The 20,616-nt window shown below is 36.4% G+C and overlaps 2 protein-coding genes and 1 pseudogene across 2 annotated transcripts; all 3 read right to left on the reverse strand.

The window, feature by feature from the left end:
* Nucleotides 1-9,367: 9,367 nt before the first annotated feature.
* Nucleotides 9,368-10,288, reverse strand: LOC117773070 (olfactory receptor 52E4-like). The gene has a single exon (XM_034604766.1). The coding sequence runs from the start codon at nucleotides 10,286-10,288 to the stop codon at nucleotides 9,368-9,370; it is 921 nt and encodes a 306-aa protein (XP_034460657.1).
* Nucleotides 10,289-13,420: 3,132 nt separating this feature from the next.
* LOC117773071 lies at nucleotides 13,421-14,395 on the reverse strand (annotated as a pseudogene).
* A 2,995-nt stretch (nucleotides 14,396-17,390) lies between these two features.
* On the reverse strand, nucleotides 17,391-18,332 carry LOC117773073 (putative gustatory receptor clone PTE03). The gene has a single exon (XM_034604767.1). The coding sequence runs from the start codon at nucleotides 18,330-18,332 to the stop codon at nucleotides 17,391-17,393; it is 942 nt and encodes a 313-aa protein (XP_034460658.1).
* Nucleotides 18,333-20,616: the final 2,284 nt, after the last annotated feature.

Consider the following 20,616-nt stretch of genomic DNA (forward strand, 5'->3'; position numbering starts at 1 on the left):
TCCATCCCTTTTTTAATTCTCAGTGGAGACGATCCATCAGCTGATCACACGACTGGAAGTTTCTTTTATCCAACAATTTCAGAATGATATCCTTAGTATTTATCTGAGGATAAAACACAGATAATCAACTGGAGTTGGTGATTGCTTTTATAATTTGTCACTGTGAAATAAAATACAATACATTCATACATGTATCAATAATAAGAACTTCATGATTTTCTTATTTCAAATCATAACTCAATATCCTTGCAATTCATGTAGTAATTATTAATTTAATCAGTGGGGAGATGCCTTGTTGTGCATGACAGGCCCCTCATGATGGCTAATTGGAAGAAACATTAATTTAATAAAGCTAATGAATTATAAGTCCCACTTGGGTAAACAACTTCAAAACCACAAAAACCCCAACGTGCACCTAAATTGACTCTGAGGAAGGAGGGTTAATGTCCCCAGTGTTTAATGGTGGTCTCCCAGCACATGGCATGTGTTCATCGAGGCAACGAGCCAGGAAACATGGAATGTGACGCCAGTTGGCATTTGAGTTACATTGAGGCACTTGAAAAGGACAATGACCGTCTGTGGTTGCTATGATCACTGTAGTAGTATCTGTAGTATTTGTATGGGTGATGTAGTGATAGAAAGTTTGACTGTAGCAGCAGTTGGATTAGTGGTGAAAGAGATAGTTGAGAGATATATGGTTTCATCGACCCTGAAATACTTTAATTACAGTTTTTTTATTTAGTTTTATAACAAGTATTTGTTGAGATTGAAGAAGCCAAACCATGAATCAGTAAAATATTCTCATAGTATTATTTTTGTCAGATGGTGGATTTAATACAAGAGCAGTTGTTTTGATTTAGTAAAGCATAGAATCCCAAAAGTAACACAAACATTCTCAAGTGGAATGTTGACATCTTATTGGTAAAAATACTAGAACTACTACTACTAGTAGTAGTAATATCAATACAAGTACATTTATGATGTATCTCATGAAAGTTCACAAAGACCTTAAAGCAGCTGGCACCAATCAAAAGTGATGTTGATATTTTGGACATCTTTTGGCAGGATCTCCACGCCTTGGCCCCATACAGCCATGAAGAAGCTGGTGGTCATATACAGTGCCTTGCATAAGTATTCACCCCCCTTGGACTTTTTCCCATTATGTACTGTTACTAACTGGAATTCAAACAGACTTAAATAAACTTTTTCCCGTTTGATCAACAAAACATGCATAGTACTTTGGAGGTGCAAAATAAATTTTATTGTGACACAAACAATAATGAGAACAAAAAGTTGACATCTGTTGGGTGCATAAGTATTCACCCCCCTGTGTCAATACTTGGTAGAACCCCCTTTCGCTGCAATTACAGCTGCAAGTCTTTTGGGGTATGTCTCTACCAGCTTTGCACATCTAGAGATGGAAATGTTTGTCCATTCTTCTTGGCAAAAAAGATGAAGCTCAGTCAGATTGGATGGAGGACCGTCTGTGAACCGCAATCTTCAAGTCTTGCCATAGATTCTCTATTGGATTGAGGTCTGGGCTTTGACTGGGCCATTTTAAGACATTAACATTCTTTAATCCAAACCATTCCTTTGTAGCTCTGGCTGTATGTTTAGGGTCATTGTCCTGCATGGAAGATGAACCTCCGCCCCAGTTCAAGTCTTTTGCAGACTGCATCAGATTTTCTTCAAGGATTTCCCTGTATTTGGCTCCATCCATCTTTCCCTCTATTCTGACCAGTTTCCCTGTACCTGCTGAAGAGGAAGCATCCCACAGCATGATGCTACCACCACCATATTTTCACTGTTGGGATGGTGTGCTCAGGGTGATGGGCAGTGTTGGGTTTTCGCCACACATAGCGTTTTGCATTGAGGCTAAAAAGTTCAATTTTGGTCTCATCTGACCAGAGCACCTTCTTCCACATGTTTGCTTGTGTCTCCCACATGGCTTCTGGCAAACTCCAAACGGGATTTTTTATGGATCCCTTTCAACAATGGCTTTCTTCTTGCCACTCTTCCATAAAGGCCAGATTTGTGGAGTAGACGACTAATAGTTGTCCTGTGGACAGATTCTCCATCCTCAGCAGTGGATCTCTGCCAACTCCTCCAGAGTAACCCATGGGCCTCCTGGTTGCTTCTCTGATTAATTTTCTCCTTGTCCGACTCTTCAGTTTGGGTGGACGGCCTCCTCTTGGTAGGTTTGCGGTTGTGCCATATTCTTTCCATTTTCTTATGATGGATTTTATGGTGCTCAGAGAGATGTTCAAAGCTCTGGATATTTTTTTTATAACCTAACCCTGCTTCATATTTCTCCACAACTTTATCCCTGACCTGTTTGGTGAGCTCCTTGGTCTTCATGATGCTGTTTGTTCAGTAATGATCTCAACAAACTCTGAGTCCGTCACAGAACAGGTGTATTTATACTGAGATTAAATTGCAGACAGGTGGACCCTATTACTAATTATGTGACTTGCAAATGTGACTTGTGAATGCAATTGGTCGCACCAGATCTTTGTTAGGGGTTTCACAGTAAAGGGGGTGAATACATATGCACTCAACACTTTTCAGATTTTTATTTGTAAATAATTGTGAAATCCATGTAATATTTCCCCCCCACTTCCAAATGATGCACTATTTTGTGTTGGTCCATTACATTAAAACTCACGATGAAATAATTTTAATCTGTGGTTATACCATGACAAAATGTAGAAAAGTCCAAAGGGGGTGAATACTTATGCAAGGCACTGTAGTACTGCATGTTTCACACGCTGGACAGAGTGGCCACCAGCAGATTATCATTTGCACAGTTGACTCTGAGCTGCTCGTCTCAAGTCAACTTGGCACTTTCAAGTAGGTTTTGCTACCTGCTAGTCCCCAAATAATCGTGTCCCGTGGTCGACGGCCATGTTGTGTGCCCTTCCCGCGTTACATGCTTTTTTAGACATGGAAGGAAATCAGCGTGGTCATCTTGTAATCACTGCTATCACCAACTAACTGGAGGTGGGTGAAAACAGAAGGAAGTGATGATGTTGCAACAAACCTTGAAATTCTGCCACATGCTGGGGTTTGTGGCCGGCTGTAAACGTGCTGCAGGGGCATGAAGGCCGAACTTCAGTTCACAGCCCTCTGCTTCTCACTTTTCACACATTGCAGTGCCAGGCCATAATCTGTTGGAAAGTTGAACAGTTGACATAATCAACATGTGTTCATAGAATGGTCTGGTCTATTCAAACAACTTATAAGTCATTGTCTTCAATGCATTTAATGAAAACTGTCACATGGCCCAAGGTACAGTTAAATCATAACTGTATTTGCAACTCCTGTGGTTTTCACTTGAGACAATCCCACCATTTTCTAGTATTTTCTTTTATTTATTATTCCCTTATATTTTAACAAAACATATTTTTCTCTTTAACTTGTATATAAATAATATTTGTGTCACTAAAAATATGAAGATAAGCAGTTTGGGGCTTTTCAATGCCATTAAACACGGTTATCAGAATGTCAATCTGGCCTATTATCCAGATTTCTTCTAGATACACTAAGTTTACCAAGTTAGTGCTTTTCATCAAAATGTTAAACAACATGTTAGCAATGCCACCACTGTAAAGTATGTCGTAATGAGAATTCACTGAGGTACAACGACACCAGGGGGCTACAGTCACACATTCACACTTTAATCACACACTTGAGACCATTACTGGCACGAGACACTAACTAGTGTCCTCGTGGAACTCGCTTGTGTTTTTGTTTCTGAGTAACATCAGTGTTGAAACAAACATGTCACACTTCCTGCAAGACAAAACTTTTTTATAGTTTATTTTGATGAAAACACCAGTTGTATGACTACGTTACATCACTTGCACGAACAGTATTTTTTCATCTTATGTGCAGCAGAAAAATTGTATGATTTGCGGACAATAGATTGGGATTTAAAGACGTCAGTTTAGAAGCAGCTCTATTGGTAGTTTGATCAGTATTGACATAAAGAATTTGGACGACACAGTGGCCGTCACGCAGTTTCAGAGGAGTAACACGCGCCAAAATAAGATATATACCAGTCAGGACATGTTTAGCTTAGCAAAAAGATGAGGATGGGGAAGCAACTACTTCTGTTCAACGTGAAAAAGACACCTGCTAACACATCTTAACTTTGATTTAACATTTCTGATGTTCTGGGCTTCAGTTATAGATGTTAGTGAATAATCTGTTCAAGACAGAACCACCAAGAATAGATCTAAAATATTTGGTGGGGAGCTCAGGTCCGTTTTCTTTCTTACAGCAGTGAAAGTAGGAAAAGGGGACAAATACATCACATGATATGATATGATTGGGAATAAGGTTTTGTTCAATATTAGCCTCAGATTGTGTCTTTCGGTCTCTTATTTGCAGAGATGTCTTGGAAAGTGAGTTTTCAATCGAATATTTCTGTTGAACTTGATTTGAGCTGAATAAGCTTCAAAAGTTTGTCCTCTATTCCCACTAAGGGCAAAGTATTAATACTGGAATAGTAAAGGGTAAAATACAGATTTTCTATCATGAATGACAAAGACACTAAAAGCCTTGTGTCTTCAAAAACACAAGAAAATGTATAAATTCTGAGTGATACATTTTTAACAGGAAAGTTTCAAATCTGAGGACAATTTGTTGTTGACATTCACAGATAGAGATCAACCAGTTCAGCAGATTTCCAAATTTAGTATTTTTCTAACTTAACTACAAATCTAACTCGCTACCAGCTGAAATCTGGGGCCAAGGGCCTGTCCAATGAAAAGTTACAGTGCTGCTGAGCATTAAAACCCTAAATCCTCGAGGTTGTCGGTTAAACTCTGTTGTTGGTTGTGGTGGAGGCTGTTTGATTGAGCTTTGCCAAATATATTTTTGTAAAAATCTAATAGCAATGACAGGTTATTATTCTACGTGATGTTGAATTATCTTTTGCTCAGAGAAATGTTTTTCCGGTTTTAGTTTAATCTTGATGTTTTTATTGAATTATCTTATTTTGTTAAATATGCCTTTTCACAATGCTTCAATCACAGCCCATGAATGAAACTTTAACATTTCAGTATATCCATAATCACAGAGAGATAAAGTTTTCACAGGACATGAATTAAACAAACTTTGAATGTGTTCATAAAGAAACTGACATTAGAATATCATGTCACACTTGAGCCGGTGCTGCCACCTGCTGGTTGATCATGTCTTTGCACATCATCTCACAACCTCCACACGATCAGAAAGAAGCTCATTATGAATATGTGCTTTATTTAATTATATTATGACATTACTTACATTATACACACTACTGCAATACATCACACCTGAAAACAGATCTACATATTAAAGCAGTCGTATATAAAAATATACATGATTTTTATTTTAATGGTATTTAACAGTTTATGAGGGAATATACTCTTATACACATTTTTTTCTTTTACTTTTTAGACGAGCATGAACCAATGAAGTTTATTAAAATACATCATAAGAAAGAGGAAGCAACGTGCTACAAGCTGCTGTGACAACATTTCAACATTAGTGTAAATGTAATTTACGGATTAAAAACCACATGTTAAGCGAACACTGATGATCACATGCTATTAGACCTGGAATACTAATGTTTAGGTGGTGAGTAAAAAAAAGACAGAATCCTTAAAAAACTATTTATTCCTACTGATATGATATAATATACACGACACATAAAGAGATTCCTGCTGCATTGTGCACATAAGCAGTAGCTGAGAGGACAGGTAGTAGATCAAGGCTTATGAAACAATGAGCTCACAGATGAGCAGTCAGAGACAAAAGCAGAAACAGCAGTGGAAGAGCTCAAGTGTGGGTAAGACATCTAATGTTATATAGATGTGTGCTGTCGAACACAAAACCTGGACATTTAAAAGAGCTGTAAAAGATTCCATAAAGAAATTTTGATCAACTCTATCGGAGTCAGAACTGAGAGTAGAGTTCACGGCTTTTTTCAACAGAAACATAACGTAACTTTCAATTTTGATAAGGATCACTTACACTAAGTAAATGAGGGTGTGAATGTCACATTGGTTTATTAATAGTATAGTCAATCATTTTAAACTCGACATTAAAACTGTTACTTAAAGCTGTTAATTATGAAAAGGCACAATGACTCAGACAATCTTATCACCATTTATGGATATAAAAGTATGCTGGCCAAAACATATATGTTACCCTCTTTTTCTTTTTTATGTTTTCTTTTATATGTTATACTTATTTTGACTTATTGAAATTAATTTCAATGTTACAATTTGTATTTTTGAAAATGTTCACCCTGCTGCTTTACAACCAGACTTCTGACAATAGACTGAACTACTACTTCACTATTGTGTAATTTCATTTTAACTGAGTAACACTGCAATTATCTGTGCAATTTATATATATATCTCAATATCTTTCTATGCGCAATCACAATAACATTTTTATTTCCTGTTCACATGGTGTATTTTATTGCTTTTATTGTAATTCCTTGTGTTTATATTGCATGTTTACTTATTTATTACTTTTTACGAGTGTTATTTATTTTTACTTTCCCCTTTGCTGTTGTAACGTGGCACATTTCTGTGTTGTGGGACTATTAAACAATGACCTTATCTCATCTTAAGTGGATATGTAATAGTGGATTTTGGTCCTTGTTGGTTTTGCTGTTGACGATATATTTCTATTGTTAAGTAAAGTAAGATATTATAGTATCATTTCTATACATGGTTATTAAAGTGCTGCACAGTTTTTAAAGTCTGTCTTTATAGATGAAAACTTAGAAGCAAACCTCTGTTTAACTTTTCACAACCTCACTGTTGGAAAACAACACAGTAGCTGTTTACTGCCGCTGTTCACCAAACCCTCGGAGGTTCATTACAGGAGCTGAGTGCTGAGGACACATCACTCCTGAGGGCTGAGGGTGACACATCTTTCCCATCAACACGTCGTAAACAAGGAGGTCATTAACCTAATGAGCAAAGTTAGAGAGAGAAACAGTTTCTGAGTAAATATGACAGCTTGGATAGATGTGTCCTCAAAGTTCAGTTGGAGATTAGAACAACTGAAGGGTGATGACATTCACAGGCAACTAGTCAGATGCTGGAAAACATTATTAAAAAACGAGAAAAATATTATATTTCTGTACAACTGTCTTAGCGACATGTATATGGATGCATGAGATTGCAAGAAAAAAAATAAACAGTACAAACAAGACAAATAAAGTGTGATGTTTTAACGTATCAGCATTTTTAAATACACCTCTTGAGTTTTACACCCAGTTTTCTCCTCTCTAACAAGTTACAGTGTGGATGCATTCACTTTAATGCTCGACTAACAAGTACATGTTTTTATATGCTGAAATTCATATTGATGTGATTATTTATCTTTGTCAGCTTTGATTTTTTAAGACTTAATATCAATCATATTTATCATCAAACAAGTGCACTGTTATGTTGTGTTGAGAGTAAGTGTGTGTTGGTAGTAAACACTTTTTTAACTGTGATGGGTAAAAAATAGGGTTTAATCTTCTTATGACTGACTCTTTTTTATTTTTGTACAAAATCTTTTAATATATGTTTGATGTCTAATCTTATGTGACTGTGATAGATCATAAAATATTCTATAGAAATTGACCGTAAAAATAGTTATCATTGAAAATGTAAAGTAATAACTTACTATTACTGCTTTTTTTAAATGAAATGTTTTGATCAAAATTAATTCATGATTTATCCTAAAATTCTAAAAATGTTACATAGTTCATTCAAATAAAAAAAAAGCGAAACCACTTTTAAAAGTTTCACATTAAATCAAACTATAACAATTATTCATGTATATTAACATGGACGCCGCAAACTTTGACGAGCGACTGGTTCGAGTTTCAATTTTATCTGCTGTACTGACAAAGTGCAGTATGTCAGTGTGCAATCTCTACAAAATGCAGTAGTTAGTTTAAATCAACCACATTCATTGGTAAAGTGATAGATTGTATTATTTGTTTCTCTGTGTGTGAATAAATGTCAATATTGTGCAAATAAAAGCCAAACGGAAACGTGAAACGTGAATATAAGCAGGTAATTTTGTGACATCATAACATTGAGGTTTGCAATATCAAATCTCACCGCAGCAATTTAATGGAAAATACTAGTATACGCACACAAACAGGGACAAAACAGCTTAACTAAGACAAGCAGGCATTCATATGTACTTTTTAATCATAATGTAAATAGGGTTCTTTGGATGTATATATTAGATAATGCAATTACTTCTTAATCAGGATCGATTTGTAAATAGATATAAAAAGGGAAAAGGTTTAATAGGGGTCAATTCAGTAAATATTTAAAACACCAGCTACATATTATTTGTAATAGTTTTCCATATTTCTGTGGTGTTCTTCCTCTTAAATTTACTTCAAATTCAGATTTTATTTCACTGTAAATATAATATGCTTTAATATGTATAAATAACTGGCATATTGTGACCTACAGTACCAGTGGGGTTAGTACCTTTGATACTGTACCAGCCTCCCAAGTCTGTTACTGATGTCAGAAAGCACAAGAGGGCAGCAAATCACACACAATGCCACCGCTCTGTACTGTGTTGAACCAATAGGAAGAAACCTAATGTGCTTTCTGTGCATTTGTTGGCATGAATGAGTTTGTTGTGTACTAATGGAGCCCTCTGCGATATATATATATATATATATATATAATATATGTAAATATATTCAGTAAAACTTTGATAATACTTGAATGGACAGATAAACATTCCTATATTTTGCAAAATGACATTCCTCTTAACCTTCTGAATTTTCTTAATCTTTCTTATGAATATTATAGATTATTCTCACACATCCAATATTCAGTTACTAGGTAATCCAGGCTGTGAGAAGTTTTCTCATTCCCAGTCATGTCTTGGCAGTTTTGAAAGTACAAACAATAGTAATAATTAACATGGGCACATTAAACTCTGATGAGTCACTGGATCAACAAGTTTGGCTGCAATTAAGTAAAGGCTCAGCTGTTTTACATCCCATATTATCACAGAATTGGTCAACAAGAGAAATGTATAATTTAAATAGCGATTGTGGAAAACAAATCAACAAACAGGTTCTTAAGCACATAAATATCGTTTTATTTGCTGTAACTGTTGGAGAAGAAAAATGATCAGCATCACACAGTAGTATAATAATATTACAGTAATGAATTATGTGCTCAAATGTGGCAGCATATTTTCAGCATTATCTTGTATAATGTATGTTTATTTAAAGGTTTGTAGCTAAAACAAGAAAAGGAGGAGGAAAAAAATCAAGTCACAGTTGCTAAAAGTTGTAATGCGCTACATAAAAGACATTAACAGAGCATTTCTATGGAAAGATTTTATTCCTAAAAAATTGCACCACTTTTTCTCGAATTTCTTTAGTTTTCAGTCCATAGATGATGGGATTCAGTGTCGGGGGGAAAATTAAGGTTGAGACCCCAATGAACCTCCTCAAATGTGGGGAAATGTTCGGTATCCTGTATGATATGATAGTGAAGAGCCCCAGGCACTCCAACAGCAGAAAGACTATGAGATGCGTGGCACAGGTCTGCAGAGCTTTGGCTCTCGTGTCCAAGCGTTTGGATCTGAAGCACGCAACAAGGATCTGGAGATATGTGTACACAATCATGACAAGAGCTATCAACTGGGAAATGGCGACCATGAAAAGCCCATAAATGTTGTTGAGGGTGGTTTTGGCGCAGACCAGAGACAGCAGCGATGGATTATCACAGTAGGCTTGTGTGATCTCGGATCGACAGCGGGGTAAACGCAGAAGCAGAAAGAAAAGCATGGCTATTAAAAACAAACAACTCAGCCACACGATTGTGATTATTCTCATGATGTGAGCGTTCGTCATGACAGTGTTGTATTTCAAAGGGCAGCAGATGGCGATGTATCTATCGTACGCCATGGCACTCAGGAAAAACACTGCACCCCCCGCATAGATGTGGATAAAGAACGCTTGGGCGACACAAGTGGAGTAATGTATCGTCCGGGTGTTTGTCAGGATTTCCTTGATGACCTGTGAAAAGAAGGCTGTGGAGCCAATGAGGTCGTTGATGGGGAGGTTCAGCAGGATCAGATACATGGGCTGGTGCAGAGATTTGTTCAGTACAATGGTGAGGATGAGAATGAGGTTGCAGAAAAGTATAATCATGTAGCTCAGGGTTGCGAAGAGAAAGGCAGGAGCGACGGCTTCAGGGGAGAGGTTGTAGTCACTCAGTATGACAAAGGAGGAGTTGACCATCCTGACGCTCTTCGTCCCTGGAAGAGGGAAAAGCCATTAATAAAGTGCAAAACTATTGTTATACACAGCATCGCTTCAGCAAAGACATACTACGAAAAGACATGCATCAAGATAACAGTTAAATTCAAGTGAAATGAGCAAGTTAAGTGTTACTGCGAAGGACAGAACTAACCAAATTAAAAACCTGAAGACATCCACTCCTCTTCACCTGCAGTTCACATGCACGTTTCACCCAATACACATTAACACATTAACCCTGTGTGTTGGATTTACAGTTTCGAGCTAGGACAAAATACACACGGTGAAAAGCAGAAAGTTAGATAAAGCTAAATAGATATCATAACAAACCACACAGAATACTGACAGTGACAGTGACAGTGACATCTGGTGGGATGTTGCGAGGGATCAGCAGTTATATACACGTGATTTTGGTTGAACACGCAGCTCCCCGGTGTTTTCCACGTTATCATAAAGTTTGTATTGATTGTCATGACAGTCGCTGGCTCACGAGAGACATTGGAAATGTCATTACCTCACAGCGTCTGGCAAATTAATGAAAGTCAAATAGGAAAAAGATGAATAAATTAATTTATGACTGAATTTAAGTACTTTTTTATTGTTAAAAGAGCAAATGTAAGTGGTTTAGAATCTGAATCAGAGTTTATTGCCAAGTAGGTTTACATTATACAATTTGCTGTGGTGTGTTTTGTGCAGACATAGATATGAAAATTGGAAAAATATATAAAAATATTCTAAATACTACAAAAAGGATTTAGAACAGCAGGATATTTACAATTTAAAGTATGTATTATTGGCTCGACTGACACAAATGATGCAGGAGTAGTTTCCCTCTTCTCTGGTGAATGAGCTTTAATTGAAAGAGCTTGGAATTAACAAACAAAAAAGTGTACACAAACACATCAAGACAGAACATATGCAGAATAAGCTGAAGTTATAGAGGTCATACTTTTAAACAGCAGGTTGATGGTACCATCGTACAGTTATGGCAGACAACAGACAGCTGGACGAAGAAATAACCTTTAAATGTGTAGAAACATTTCAAACTGCTCTTTGTTTCTACAGCAGCAGAATTGGCTGCACAAAGGACAAATAAATGTTATATGCAAACTAATTTTCAGGAAATTCTAAATGAAAGAAATGTTGTTTTTTTAACATATCCAGCATATTTTCATTCCATCAAAAAATCCAATCTTGTAATACTGACATCATGGATTCAAAATCCAGCTCGCTGTTTGTGGGGTCAGGGGTCATGCAAACAATTAATTTAAACAAATAAAAACAATTAATATAATTTCAAGGAGCCAGGGATGTTGAGGCTGTGGCTGTTGAAGCAGTGCTGTTGTAGGACTAGGGGCTGTATTATAAAAGTAAAATATAATATTAATGATAAAAAATAAAAGTAGTGTTCTCCTAATTCCATCTTTTCAAATTCAGTTAAGGTCCCGAGCACATTTTCAGTTCAGGGTTTTACACTATTCAATAAAATAACATTTTTGGGGCCCCCCGGTGGCGGCATCAGAAAATACAGAGTTGCTTATAATCAGTTCTGTGATGTTAACTTTACACTTGAAAATCATTTTGCTTCTATCATGAGCAAATGCTGTTGTATTTCCTGTCCCCGTGTGTGCACATCTCAAATTAGCATTGCTTTGAAATCAATCTGTTATCATTATCAGATTTCAGAGATCAGTTATTTTTCCACCTTCCTGAGGGAGAAACACAGGAAGTTGGATCTGAGAAATGTTGCTATTTCAACTGTAGGAAATGGGAGAGAGGAAAGCTGCAATGATTATTCAATTAATTTATTATTGATTAATGTCAGTTTATTATCCCAAAAAGTATAATAAAGAATACATTTTTAATAATTTTTTGATTATTTCTTATTATTTTTAAAGCCAAAATGCAAAGTATCTGTTTTTCTAGCTTCTCAAATGTTGATGTTTTTCTTACTCATATATTAAATCTTAGTATTGTTTATTTTGTAGGGGATGTTTAGATTTGAACTATATAGGGTAGTATATATATATATATTGCAATGTTAATGAAATAACAAGGGCTGCACATATTCGAAAAGTATTTTCAATAGTTAATTATTAATTCATGTGTGTTTTTTTCCTCAATCCACATTTTAGAAATGATCAAATTGGTTTTGAGACAAGCTAAATTTATTTTCACAACTAAATTTGCACAAAAAGAAGAATATTTCAACACATCGCTCCGTGTCAATCATCTGGTGCAGTGCACTGAATGATGTACTTTTAATTTTTAACTGTCTTTTATTTACACATGACGTTGTTTTCACCAGTTTATCTTTCGTTTTGGTCCATTAGTCTCTTTTCCTCATCATTCTTCCAGTTGTTATTTTCTGATCAAATAAAAAACTTGGCTCTTAGGGTGCTTGATGACAATTGGTCTCATTCACAGAGGTGAATACACAGGTTGAATTAAAGAGCCTCGGTTGTTCTCACTTGAATATATGAGTTATTATTAGACAGAAACATCTCAGTATTATACCTTATGAGGGAACAGATGATGAGTCTCAGTCACTATAAGTCATGTAAGCATCGTCATTATCTTGAGTGAGGTTCATCTTATATCCATAACCCGAGGCAGGAAGACAAATCCTCACTCTAAACATAAAGCATCCTTATCTTATCTTCATCAATGAAACAACACTTTGGTCGAGCAGAATAAAAGATGCACTTTTCCTTCTGCTTCATTTACTTTGAATTGCTTGGTTGATCCTTTATTCTGTAGAGGTTTAAAGTAATGGTGATACAAACACACACATGAACATTGGATAGAGGCACATTCGACTTATTCACAAGATATACAGTGTGACCATCAAACACAGAGATCACATCTCCACTGTGCAACAACACGTGGCATATAAAGCTATGTATAGAGGAATCTGTCAGTCTGTCTGTCTGTGGTTTGCTGATGACCCCAGAAGGTGCAGTCTCAGTTCATGGATGATGCGCTCAAGGAAAGCATCAAGCAGGTCAAATCAATCAGTGCCTTTTTTGTAGAAACTCTCCGTGCCTGCAATCATACTGGATTGTGAAATGTCTCCATTACCAAGACGGTGAAAACACCTTCGGCATGATTTCTCTAACCGTGTCCAATCAAAATTGAGGAACTGCTCACCCCTTGATTGAAAACTACACTTCTCCTGAGGAACCTTTTTATGCTCTGCTTCAGTTCTGTGATTTTTAATCCATATATGATGGGGTCAAAAAAGGGGGGAAATATAATGACCGACATGCGAGGGACCCTTCTCATGTACGGCGATGCGCTCTCAATCCGATGAGCAATGAGTGTAATGACAGTGTTGAACTGTAAGAACAGGAAAACCACCAAATGCGAGCCACACGTCTGGATGGCTTTCCTCCGAGCATCTGGATGATTGGTCATGACACACGTGCGTAAAATCTGTAGATATGTGTATATTATTAATCCAGAGTTCCACCTTGAATCAAGCACATGAGCACCAGTCCGTAGGAGTTGTTCACTCTGATGTCGTCCACACACCAGTTTCAGTAATGACGGATTGTTGCAGAACAAATCCACTACGTGCGTCTTGCACATTTTGAACCGCGCGAGCAACAAAATCAACGCGACGATGAACGAGAAAGTAATGAGCCATATTGAAGTGATGATTTTAATTAAGTTATGTGGAGTCATGACAGCGTTGTACCTCAGAGGACAACAAATGGCGACGTACCTGTCGTACGCCATGGAGACTCAAGACAGACAGTTCCCCGTGCCGTAGAAGTGAATGAGGAAGCCTGAGTTATACACGCGGGCTGGGAATCTGTCTGTCCTGAGTCACTATGCTGTAAAGGAGATGAGGGAAAAAAGCCGTGGCTCCAATCATGTCGGTAATCGGCAGGTTGAACAGCAGGATGAACATGGGCTTGTGCAGCCTTTTTACTCACAACAATAGCTGCTAACACCAACAAGTTGAAAAACATGAATTAACAGATACGTTATAGTCCCAAACACAAAGGCTGGGTATATGCTTGCATCAGATATACCCAGTGGTGCCAGTGACAGTAAAACAGAAGACGACCTATTTGTATACATGACTGGAAATGAATGTCGTCGCTGTTGCCTCTTCTGTCAATGCAGGAATTTTCCCCCTGAAAGGAAAAGAATAACAGTTTTTAAATACATCCGCATTAACAAACAATCTTAGATTAAGATGTACTTGTGATAACTCTGCATTACCCTGTGCACATCTACAGTTGATCTGTGTTGTCAGATGGAATCCAAAACTCTTTATTGGTATTTAAGCACGAGGGTAAACAGGGATTTCACCCTAGAGAACTGACGCACAGCATGTGTATGACCTCATACCCTTTCATGCCTTTTTTTAGATATCAGAGTCAGAATGAAATATTTAAAACTGTATCTCCACCGGTTGTCCCTAATTTAATTCACTTTAATGAAACATGATTTATTCAGGTGGTCTCCTTTACACTAGGATTCCATAAAGTAAGCAAACATCAAATTGAGAGCTCCCTGTTGCCAAAATGAATTCTTGTCAACTTGTAAAAAAATGTAGAAAAGTTCCAGAATATTTCTTTCAGATTTTTGCTGAATATTAAAGGTTCAGTGTGTAGGATTTAGTGACATCTAGTGGTGAAACTGCATGTTGCAGCTGAACACCCTCACCTCACCCTCCCCTTCCAAACATGACAGAGAAGCTGTGGAAACCTTCAGTTGTCATAAAAACTCAAAAGATGTTTAGTTTGTCCAGTTTGGGCTACTGTAGAAAACATGGCGGCCTCCGTAGAGAGGACCCGCTCCTGATGTAAAAATAAAGTATTTGAATATAAAGGATCCATTTTAGGTTAATAAAACAACAATTCATACATTTTAGATGAAACACACACTAGTGAAAACATCACTGGGATTATTTTACATTCAATTTCTGCCAATAGATCCCTTTCACCTAAATCTTACACACTGAACCTTTAAGTGTCCAAATCAACGTCATGTTTCTAATAAGATGAGGGTTTATCAAAGTGTTTGGTGTTTGATGATGGATCATTTTTTAACATATAAGCACATATAACTCATGAGATCATAGCTGAGCTGTGATCTGTGGTTTTCCAGGTTTATCCACGAGGGCTGTCTGGTGATTTGGGCGACAAGTTTTTAGTTGAATGGATGAATATGAAAAACAGAAATTCTAAATGATGAAAATGTTTTGTAAAATGTTTTTAAATGTATGAATATTCAATACTCCGTCCCTTATTGTAGAAAAGGACTGCGTCTCTTTGGAAATAAATGAGTAAGAAAATCTCATGAGGTGCTCTTTGGTGCAGGGGTGATACTTTTTGACATTTCATTTTAGGGTTTTACACTATTAAATAAAATCAATTTTTGGGGCCCCCCCGGTGGCAGCATCAGAAAAGACAGAGTGCTTACTAATCAGTTCTGTGACGTTCACTTTACACTTGATATCATTTTGCTTCTATCATGTTGTATTTCCTGTTCCATATGTGCACATCTCAAATTAGCATTGCTTTGAAATCAATCTGTTATCATTATCAGATTGTATTAACAATTTTATATCAGTTGAGAAATGTGTCCTTTTATTTTTCCACCTTCCTGAGGGAGAAACACATGAATTAATCTGAGAAACGCTGCTATTTCCACTGTAGGAAATGGGAGAGAGGAAAGCTGCAATGATTATTCAATAAATTATATTATTAATATCAGTTTATTATCCAAAAAGTATAATAAAGAATACATTTAAGAATATTTTTATTATTTCTTATTATTTTTAAAGCCAAAATGCAAAGTATCTGCTTGTCTAGCTTCTCAAATGTTTCATGTTTTTCTTACTCGTATATTAAATCTTAGTATTTGTTTATTTTGTAGGGGATGTTTAGATTTGAAACTATATAGGGTAGTATATATATAGTATATATATATATATATATATATATATCTATATACCATATATATTGCAATGTTAATGAAATAACAAGGGCTGCACATATTCGAAAAGTATTTTCAATAGTTAATTATTATTCATGTGTGTTTTTTTCCTCAATCCACATTTTAGAAATGATCAAATTGGTTTTGAGACAAGCTAAATTTATTTCACAACCTAAATTTGCACAAAAGAAGAATATTTCAACACATCGCTCCGTGTCATTCATCTGGTGCCAGTGCACTGAATGATGTACTTTTAAATTTTTAACTTTCTTTTATTTACACATGACGTTGTTTCATCAGTTTATCTTTCATTTTGTCCGTTAGTCTCTTTTCCTCATCATTTTTCTGTTGTTGTTTTCTGATCAAATAAAAAACTTTTAGGTTGTTTGATGACAATTGGTCACATTCACAGATGTGAATACACAGGTTGAATTAAAGAGTCTCGGTTGTTCTCACTTGAATATATGAGTTTATTATTAGACAGAAACATCTCAGTATTATACCTTATGAGGGAACAGATGATGAGTCTCAGTCACTATAAGTCATGTAAGCATCGTCATTATCTTGGTGAGGTTCATCTTATATCCATACCCGAGGCAGGAAGACAAATCCTCACTCTAAACATAAAGCATCCTTATCTTATCTTCATCAATGAAACAACACTTTGGTCGAGCAGAATAAAAGATGCACTTTTCCTTCTGCTTCATTTACTTTGAATGCTTGGTTGATCTTTATTCTGTAGAGGTTTAAAGTAATGGTGATACAAACACACACATGAACATTGGATAGAGGCACATTCGACTTATTCACAAGATATACAGTGTGACCATCAAACACAGAGATCACATCTCCACTGTGCAACAACACGTGGCATATAAAGCTATGTATAGAGGAATCTGTCAGTCTGTCTGTCTGTGGTTTGCTGATGACCCCAGAAGGTGCAGTCTCAGTTCATGGATGATGCGCTCAAGGAAAGCATCAAGCAGATCAAATCAATCAGTGCCTTTTTTGTAGAAACTCTCCGTGCCTGCAATCATACTGGATTGTGAAATCGTCTCCATTGCCAAGACGGTGAAAACACCTTCGGCATGATTTCTCTAACCGTGTCCAATCAAAATTGAGGAACTGCTCACCCCTTGATTGAAACTACACTTCTCCTGAGGAACCTTTTTATGCTCTGCTTCAGTTCTGTGATTTTTAATCCATATATGATGGGGTCAAAAAAGGGGGGAAATATAATGACCGACATGCCGAGGACCCTTCTCATGTACGGCGATGCGCTCTCAATCCGATGAGCAATGAGTGTAATGACAGTGTTGAACTGTAAGAACAGGAAAACCACCAAATGCGAGCCACACGTCTGGATGGCTTTCCTCCGAGCATCTGGATGATTGGTCATGACACACGTGCGTAAAATCTGTAGATATGTGTATATTATTAATCCCAGAGTTCCACCTTGAATCAAGCACATGAGCACCAGTCCGTAGGAGTTGTTCACTCTGATGTCGTCACACACCAGTTTCAGTAATGACGGATTGTTGCAGAACAAATCCACTACGTGCGTCTTGCACATTTTGAACCGCGCGAGCAACAAAATCAACGCGACGATGAACGAGAAAGTAATGAGCCATATTGAAGTGATGATTTTAATTAAGTTATGTGGAGTCATGACAGCGTTGTACCTCAGAGGACAACAAATGGCGACGTACCTGTCGTACGCCATGGAGCTCAAGATCAGACAGTTCCCCGTGCCGTAGAAGTGAATGAGGAAAGCCTGAGTTATACACGCGGGCTGGGAAATCTGTCTGTCCTGAGTCACTATGCTGTAAAGGAGATGAGGGAAAAAAGCCGTGGCTCCAATCATGTCGGTAATCGGCAGGTTGAACAGCAGGATGAACATGGGCTTGTGCAGCTTTTTACTCACAACAATAGCTGCTAACACCAACAAGTTGAAAAACATGATTAACAGATACGTTATAGTCCCAAACACAAAGGCTGGGTATATGCTTGCATCAGATATACCCAGTGGTGCCAGTGACAGTAAAACAGAAGACGACCTATTTGTATACATGACTGGAAATGGATGTCGTCGCTGTTGCCTCTTCTGTCAATGCAGGAATTTCCCCCTGAAAGAAAAGAATAACAGTTTTAATAACATCCGCATTAACAAACAATCTTAGATTAAGATGTACTTGTGATAACTCTGCATTACCCTGTGCACATCTACAGTTGATCTGTGTTGTCAGATGGAATCCAAAACTCTTTATTGGTATTTAAGCACGAGGATAAACAGGGATTTCACCCTAGGGAACTGACGCACAGCATGTGTATGACCTCATACCCTTTCATGCCTTTTTTTAGATATCAGAGTCAGAATGAAATATTTAAAACTGTATCTCCACCGGTTGTCCCTAATTTAATTCACTTTAATGAAACATGATTTATTCAGGTGGTCTCCTTTACACTAGGATTCCATAAAGTAAGCAAACATCAAATTGAGAGCTCCCTGTTGCCAAAATGAATTCTTGCCAACTTGTAAAAAAATGTAGAAAAGTTCCAGAAATATTTCTTTCAGATTTTTGCTGAATATTAAAGGTTCAGTGTGTAGGATTTAGTGACATCTAGTGGTGAAACTGCATGTTGCAGCTGAACACCCCTCACCTCACCCTCCCCTTCCAAACATGACAGAGAAGCTGTGGAAACCTTCAGTTGTCATAAAAACTCAAAAGATGTTTAGTTTGTCCAGTTTGGGCTACTGTAGAAAACATGGCGGCCTCCGTAGAGAGGACCCGCTCCTGATGTAAAAATAAAGTATTTAAATATAAAGGATCCATTTTAGGTTAATAAAACAACAATTCATACATTTTAGATGAAACACACACTAGTGAAAACATCACTGGGATTATTTTACATTCAATTTCTGCCAATAGATCCTTTTCATCTAAATCTTACACACTGAACCTTTAAGTGTCCAAATCAACGTCATGTTCTACTAAGATGAGGGTTTATCAAAGTGTTTGGTGTTTGATGATGGATCATTTTTAACATATAAGCACATATAACTCATGAGATCATAGCTGAGCTGTGATCTGTGGTTTTCCAGGTTTATCCACGAGGGCTGTCTGGTGATTTGGGCGACAAGTTTTTAGTTGAATGGATGAATATGAAAAACAGAAATTCTAAATGATGAAAATGTTTTGTAAAATGTTTTTAAATGTATGAATACTCAATACTCAGTCCTTATTGTTGAAAAGGACTGCGTCTCTTTGGAAATAAATGAGTAAGAAAATCTCATGAGGTGCTCTTTGGTGCAGGGGTGATACTTTTTGACATTTTCATTTTAGGGTTCTACACTATTAAATAAAATCAATTTTTGGGGCCCCCCGGTGGCAGCATCAGAAAAGACAGAGTTGCTTACTAATCAGTTCTGTGACGTTCACTTTACACTTGATATAATTTTGCTTCTATCATGTTGTATTTCCTGTTCCATATGTGCACATCTCAAATTAGCATTGCTTTGAAATCAATCTGTTATCATTATCAGATTGTATTAACAATTTTATATCAGTTGAGAAATGTGTCCTTTTATTTTTCCACCTTCCTGAGGGAGAAACACATGAATTAAATCTGAGAAACGCTGCTATTTCCACTGTAGGAAATGGGAGAGAGGAAAGCTGCAATGATTATTCAATTCATTTATTATTTATTAATATCAGTTTATTATCCCAAAAAGTATAATAAATAATACATTTTAATATTTTTTTTATTATTTCTTATTATTTTTAAAGCCAAAATGCAAAGTATCTGTTTTTCTAGGTTCTCAAATGTTTCATGTTTTTCTTACTCATATATTAAATCTTAGTATTTGTTTATTTTGTAGGGGATGTTTAGATTTGAACTATATAGGGTAGTATATATATAGTATATATATATATATACTATATATATATTGCAATGTTAATGAAATAACAAGGGCTGCACATATTCGAAAAGTATTTTCAATAGTTAATTATTAATTCATGTGTGTTTTTTTCCTCAATCCACATTTTAGAAATGATCAAATTGGTTTTGAGACAAGCTAAATTTATTTGACAACTAAATTTGCACAAAAAGAAGAATATTTCAACACATCACTCGTGTCATTCATCTGGTGCCAGTGCACTGAATGACGTACTTTTAATTTTTAACTTTCTTTTATTTACACATGACGTTGTTTTCATCAGTTTATCTTTCATTTTGTCCGTTAGTCTCTTTTCCTCATCATTTTTCTGTTGTTGTTTTCTGATCAAATAAAAAACTTTTAGGTTGTTTGATGACAATTGGTCACATTCACAGAGGTGAATACACAGGTTGAA

The sequence above is a fragment of the Hippoglossus hippoglossus genome, chromosome 13, assembly GCF_009819705.1.
Source record: "Hippoglossus hippoglossus isolate fHipHip1 chromosome 13, fHipHip1.pri, whole genome shotgun sequence".
In the NCBI taxonomy this organism is placed as follows: Eukaryota; Metazoa; Chordata; class Actinopteri; order Pleuronectiformes; family Pleuronectidae; genus Hippoglossus; species Hippoglossus hippoglossus.

What these genes read in the sequence shown, in the direction of transcription:
- LOC117773070 (XM_034604766.1), bottom strand. Translation starts at nt 10,288, where the DNA reads ATGGTCAACTCCTCCTTTGTCATACTGAGTGACTACAACCTCTCCCCT.
- LOC117773073 (XM_034604767.1), bottom strand. Translation starts at nt 18,332, where the DNA reads ATGTATACAAATAGGTCGTCTTCTGTTTTACTGTCACTGGCACCACTG.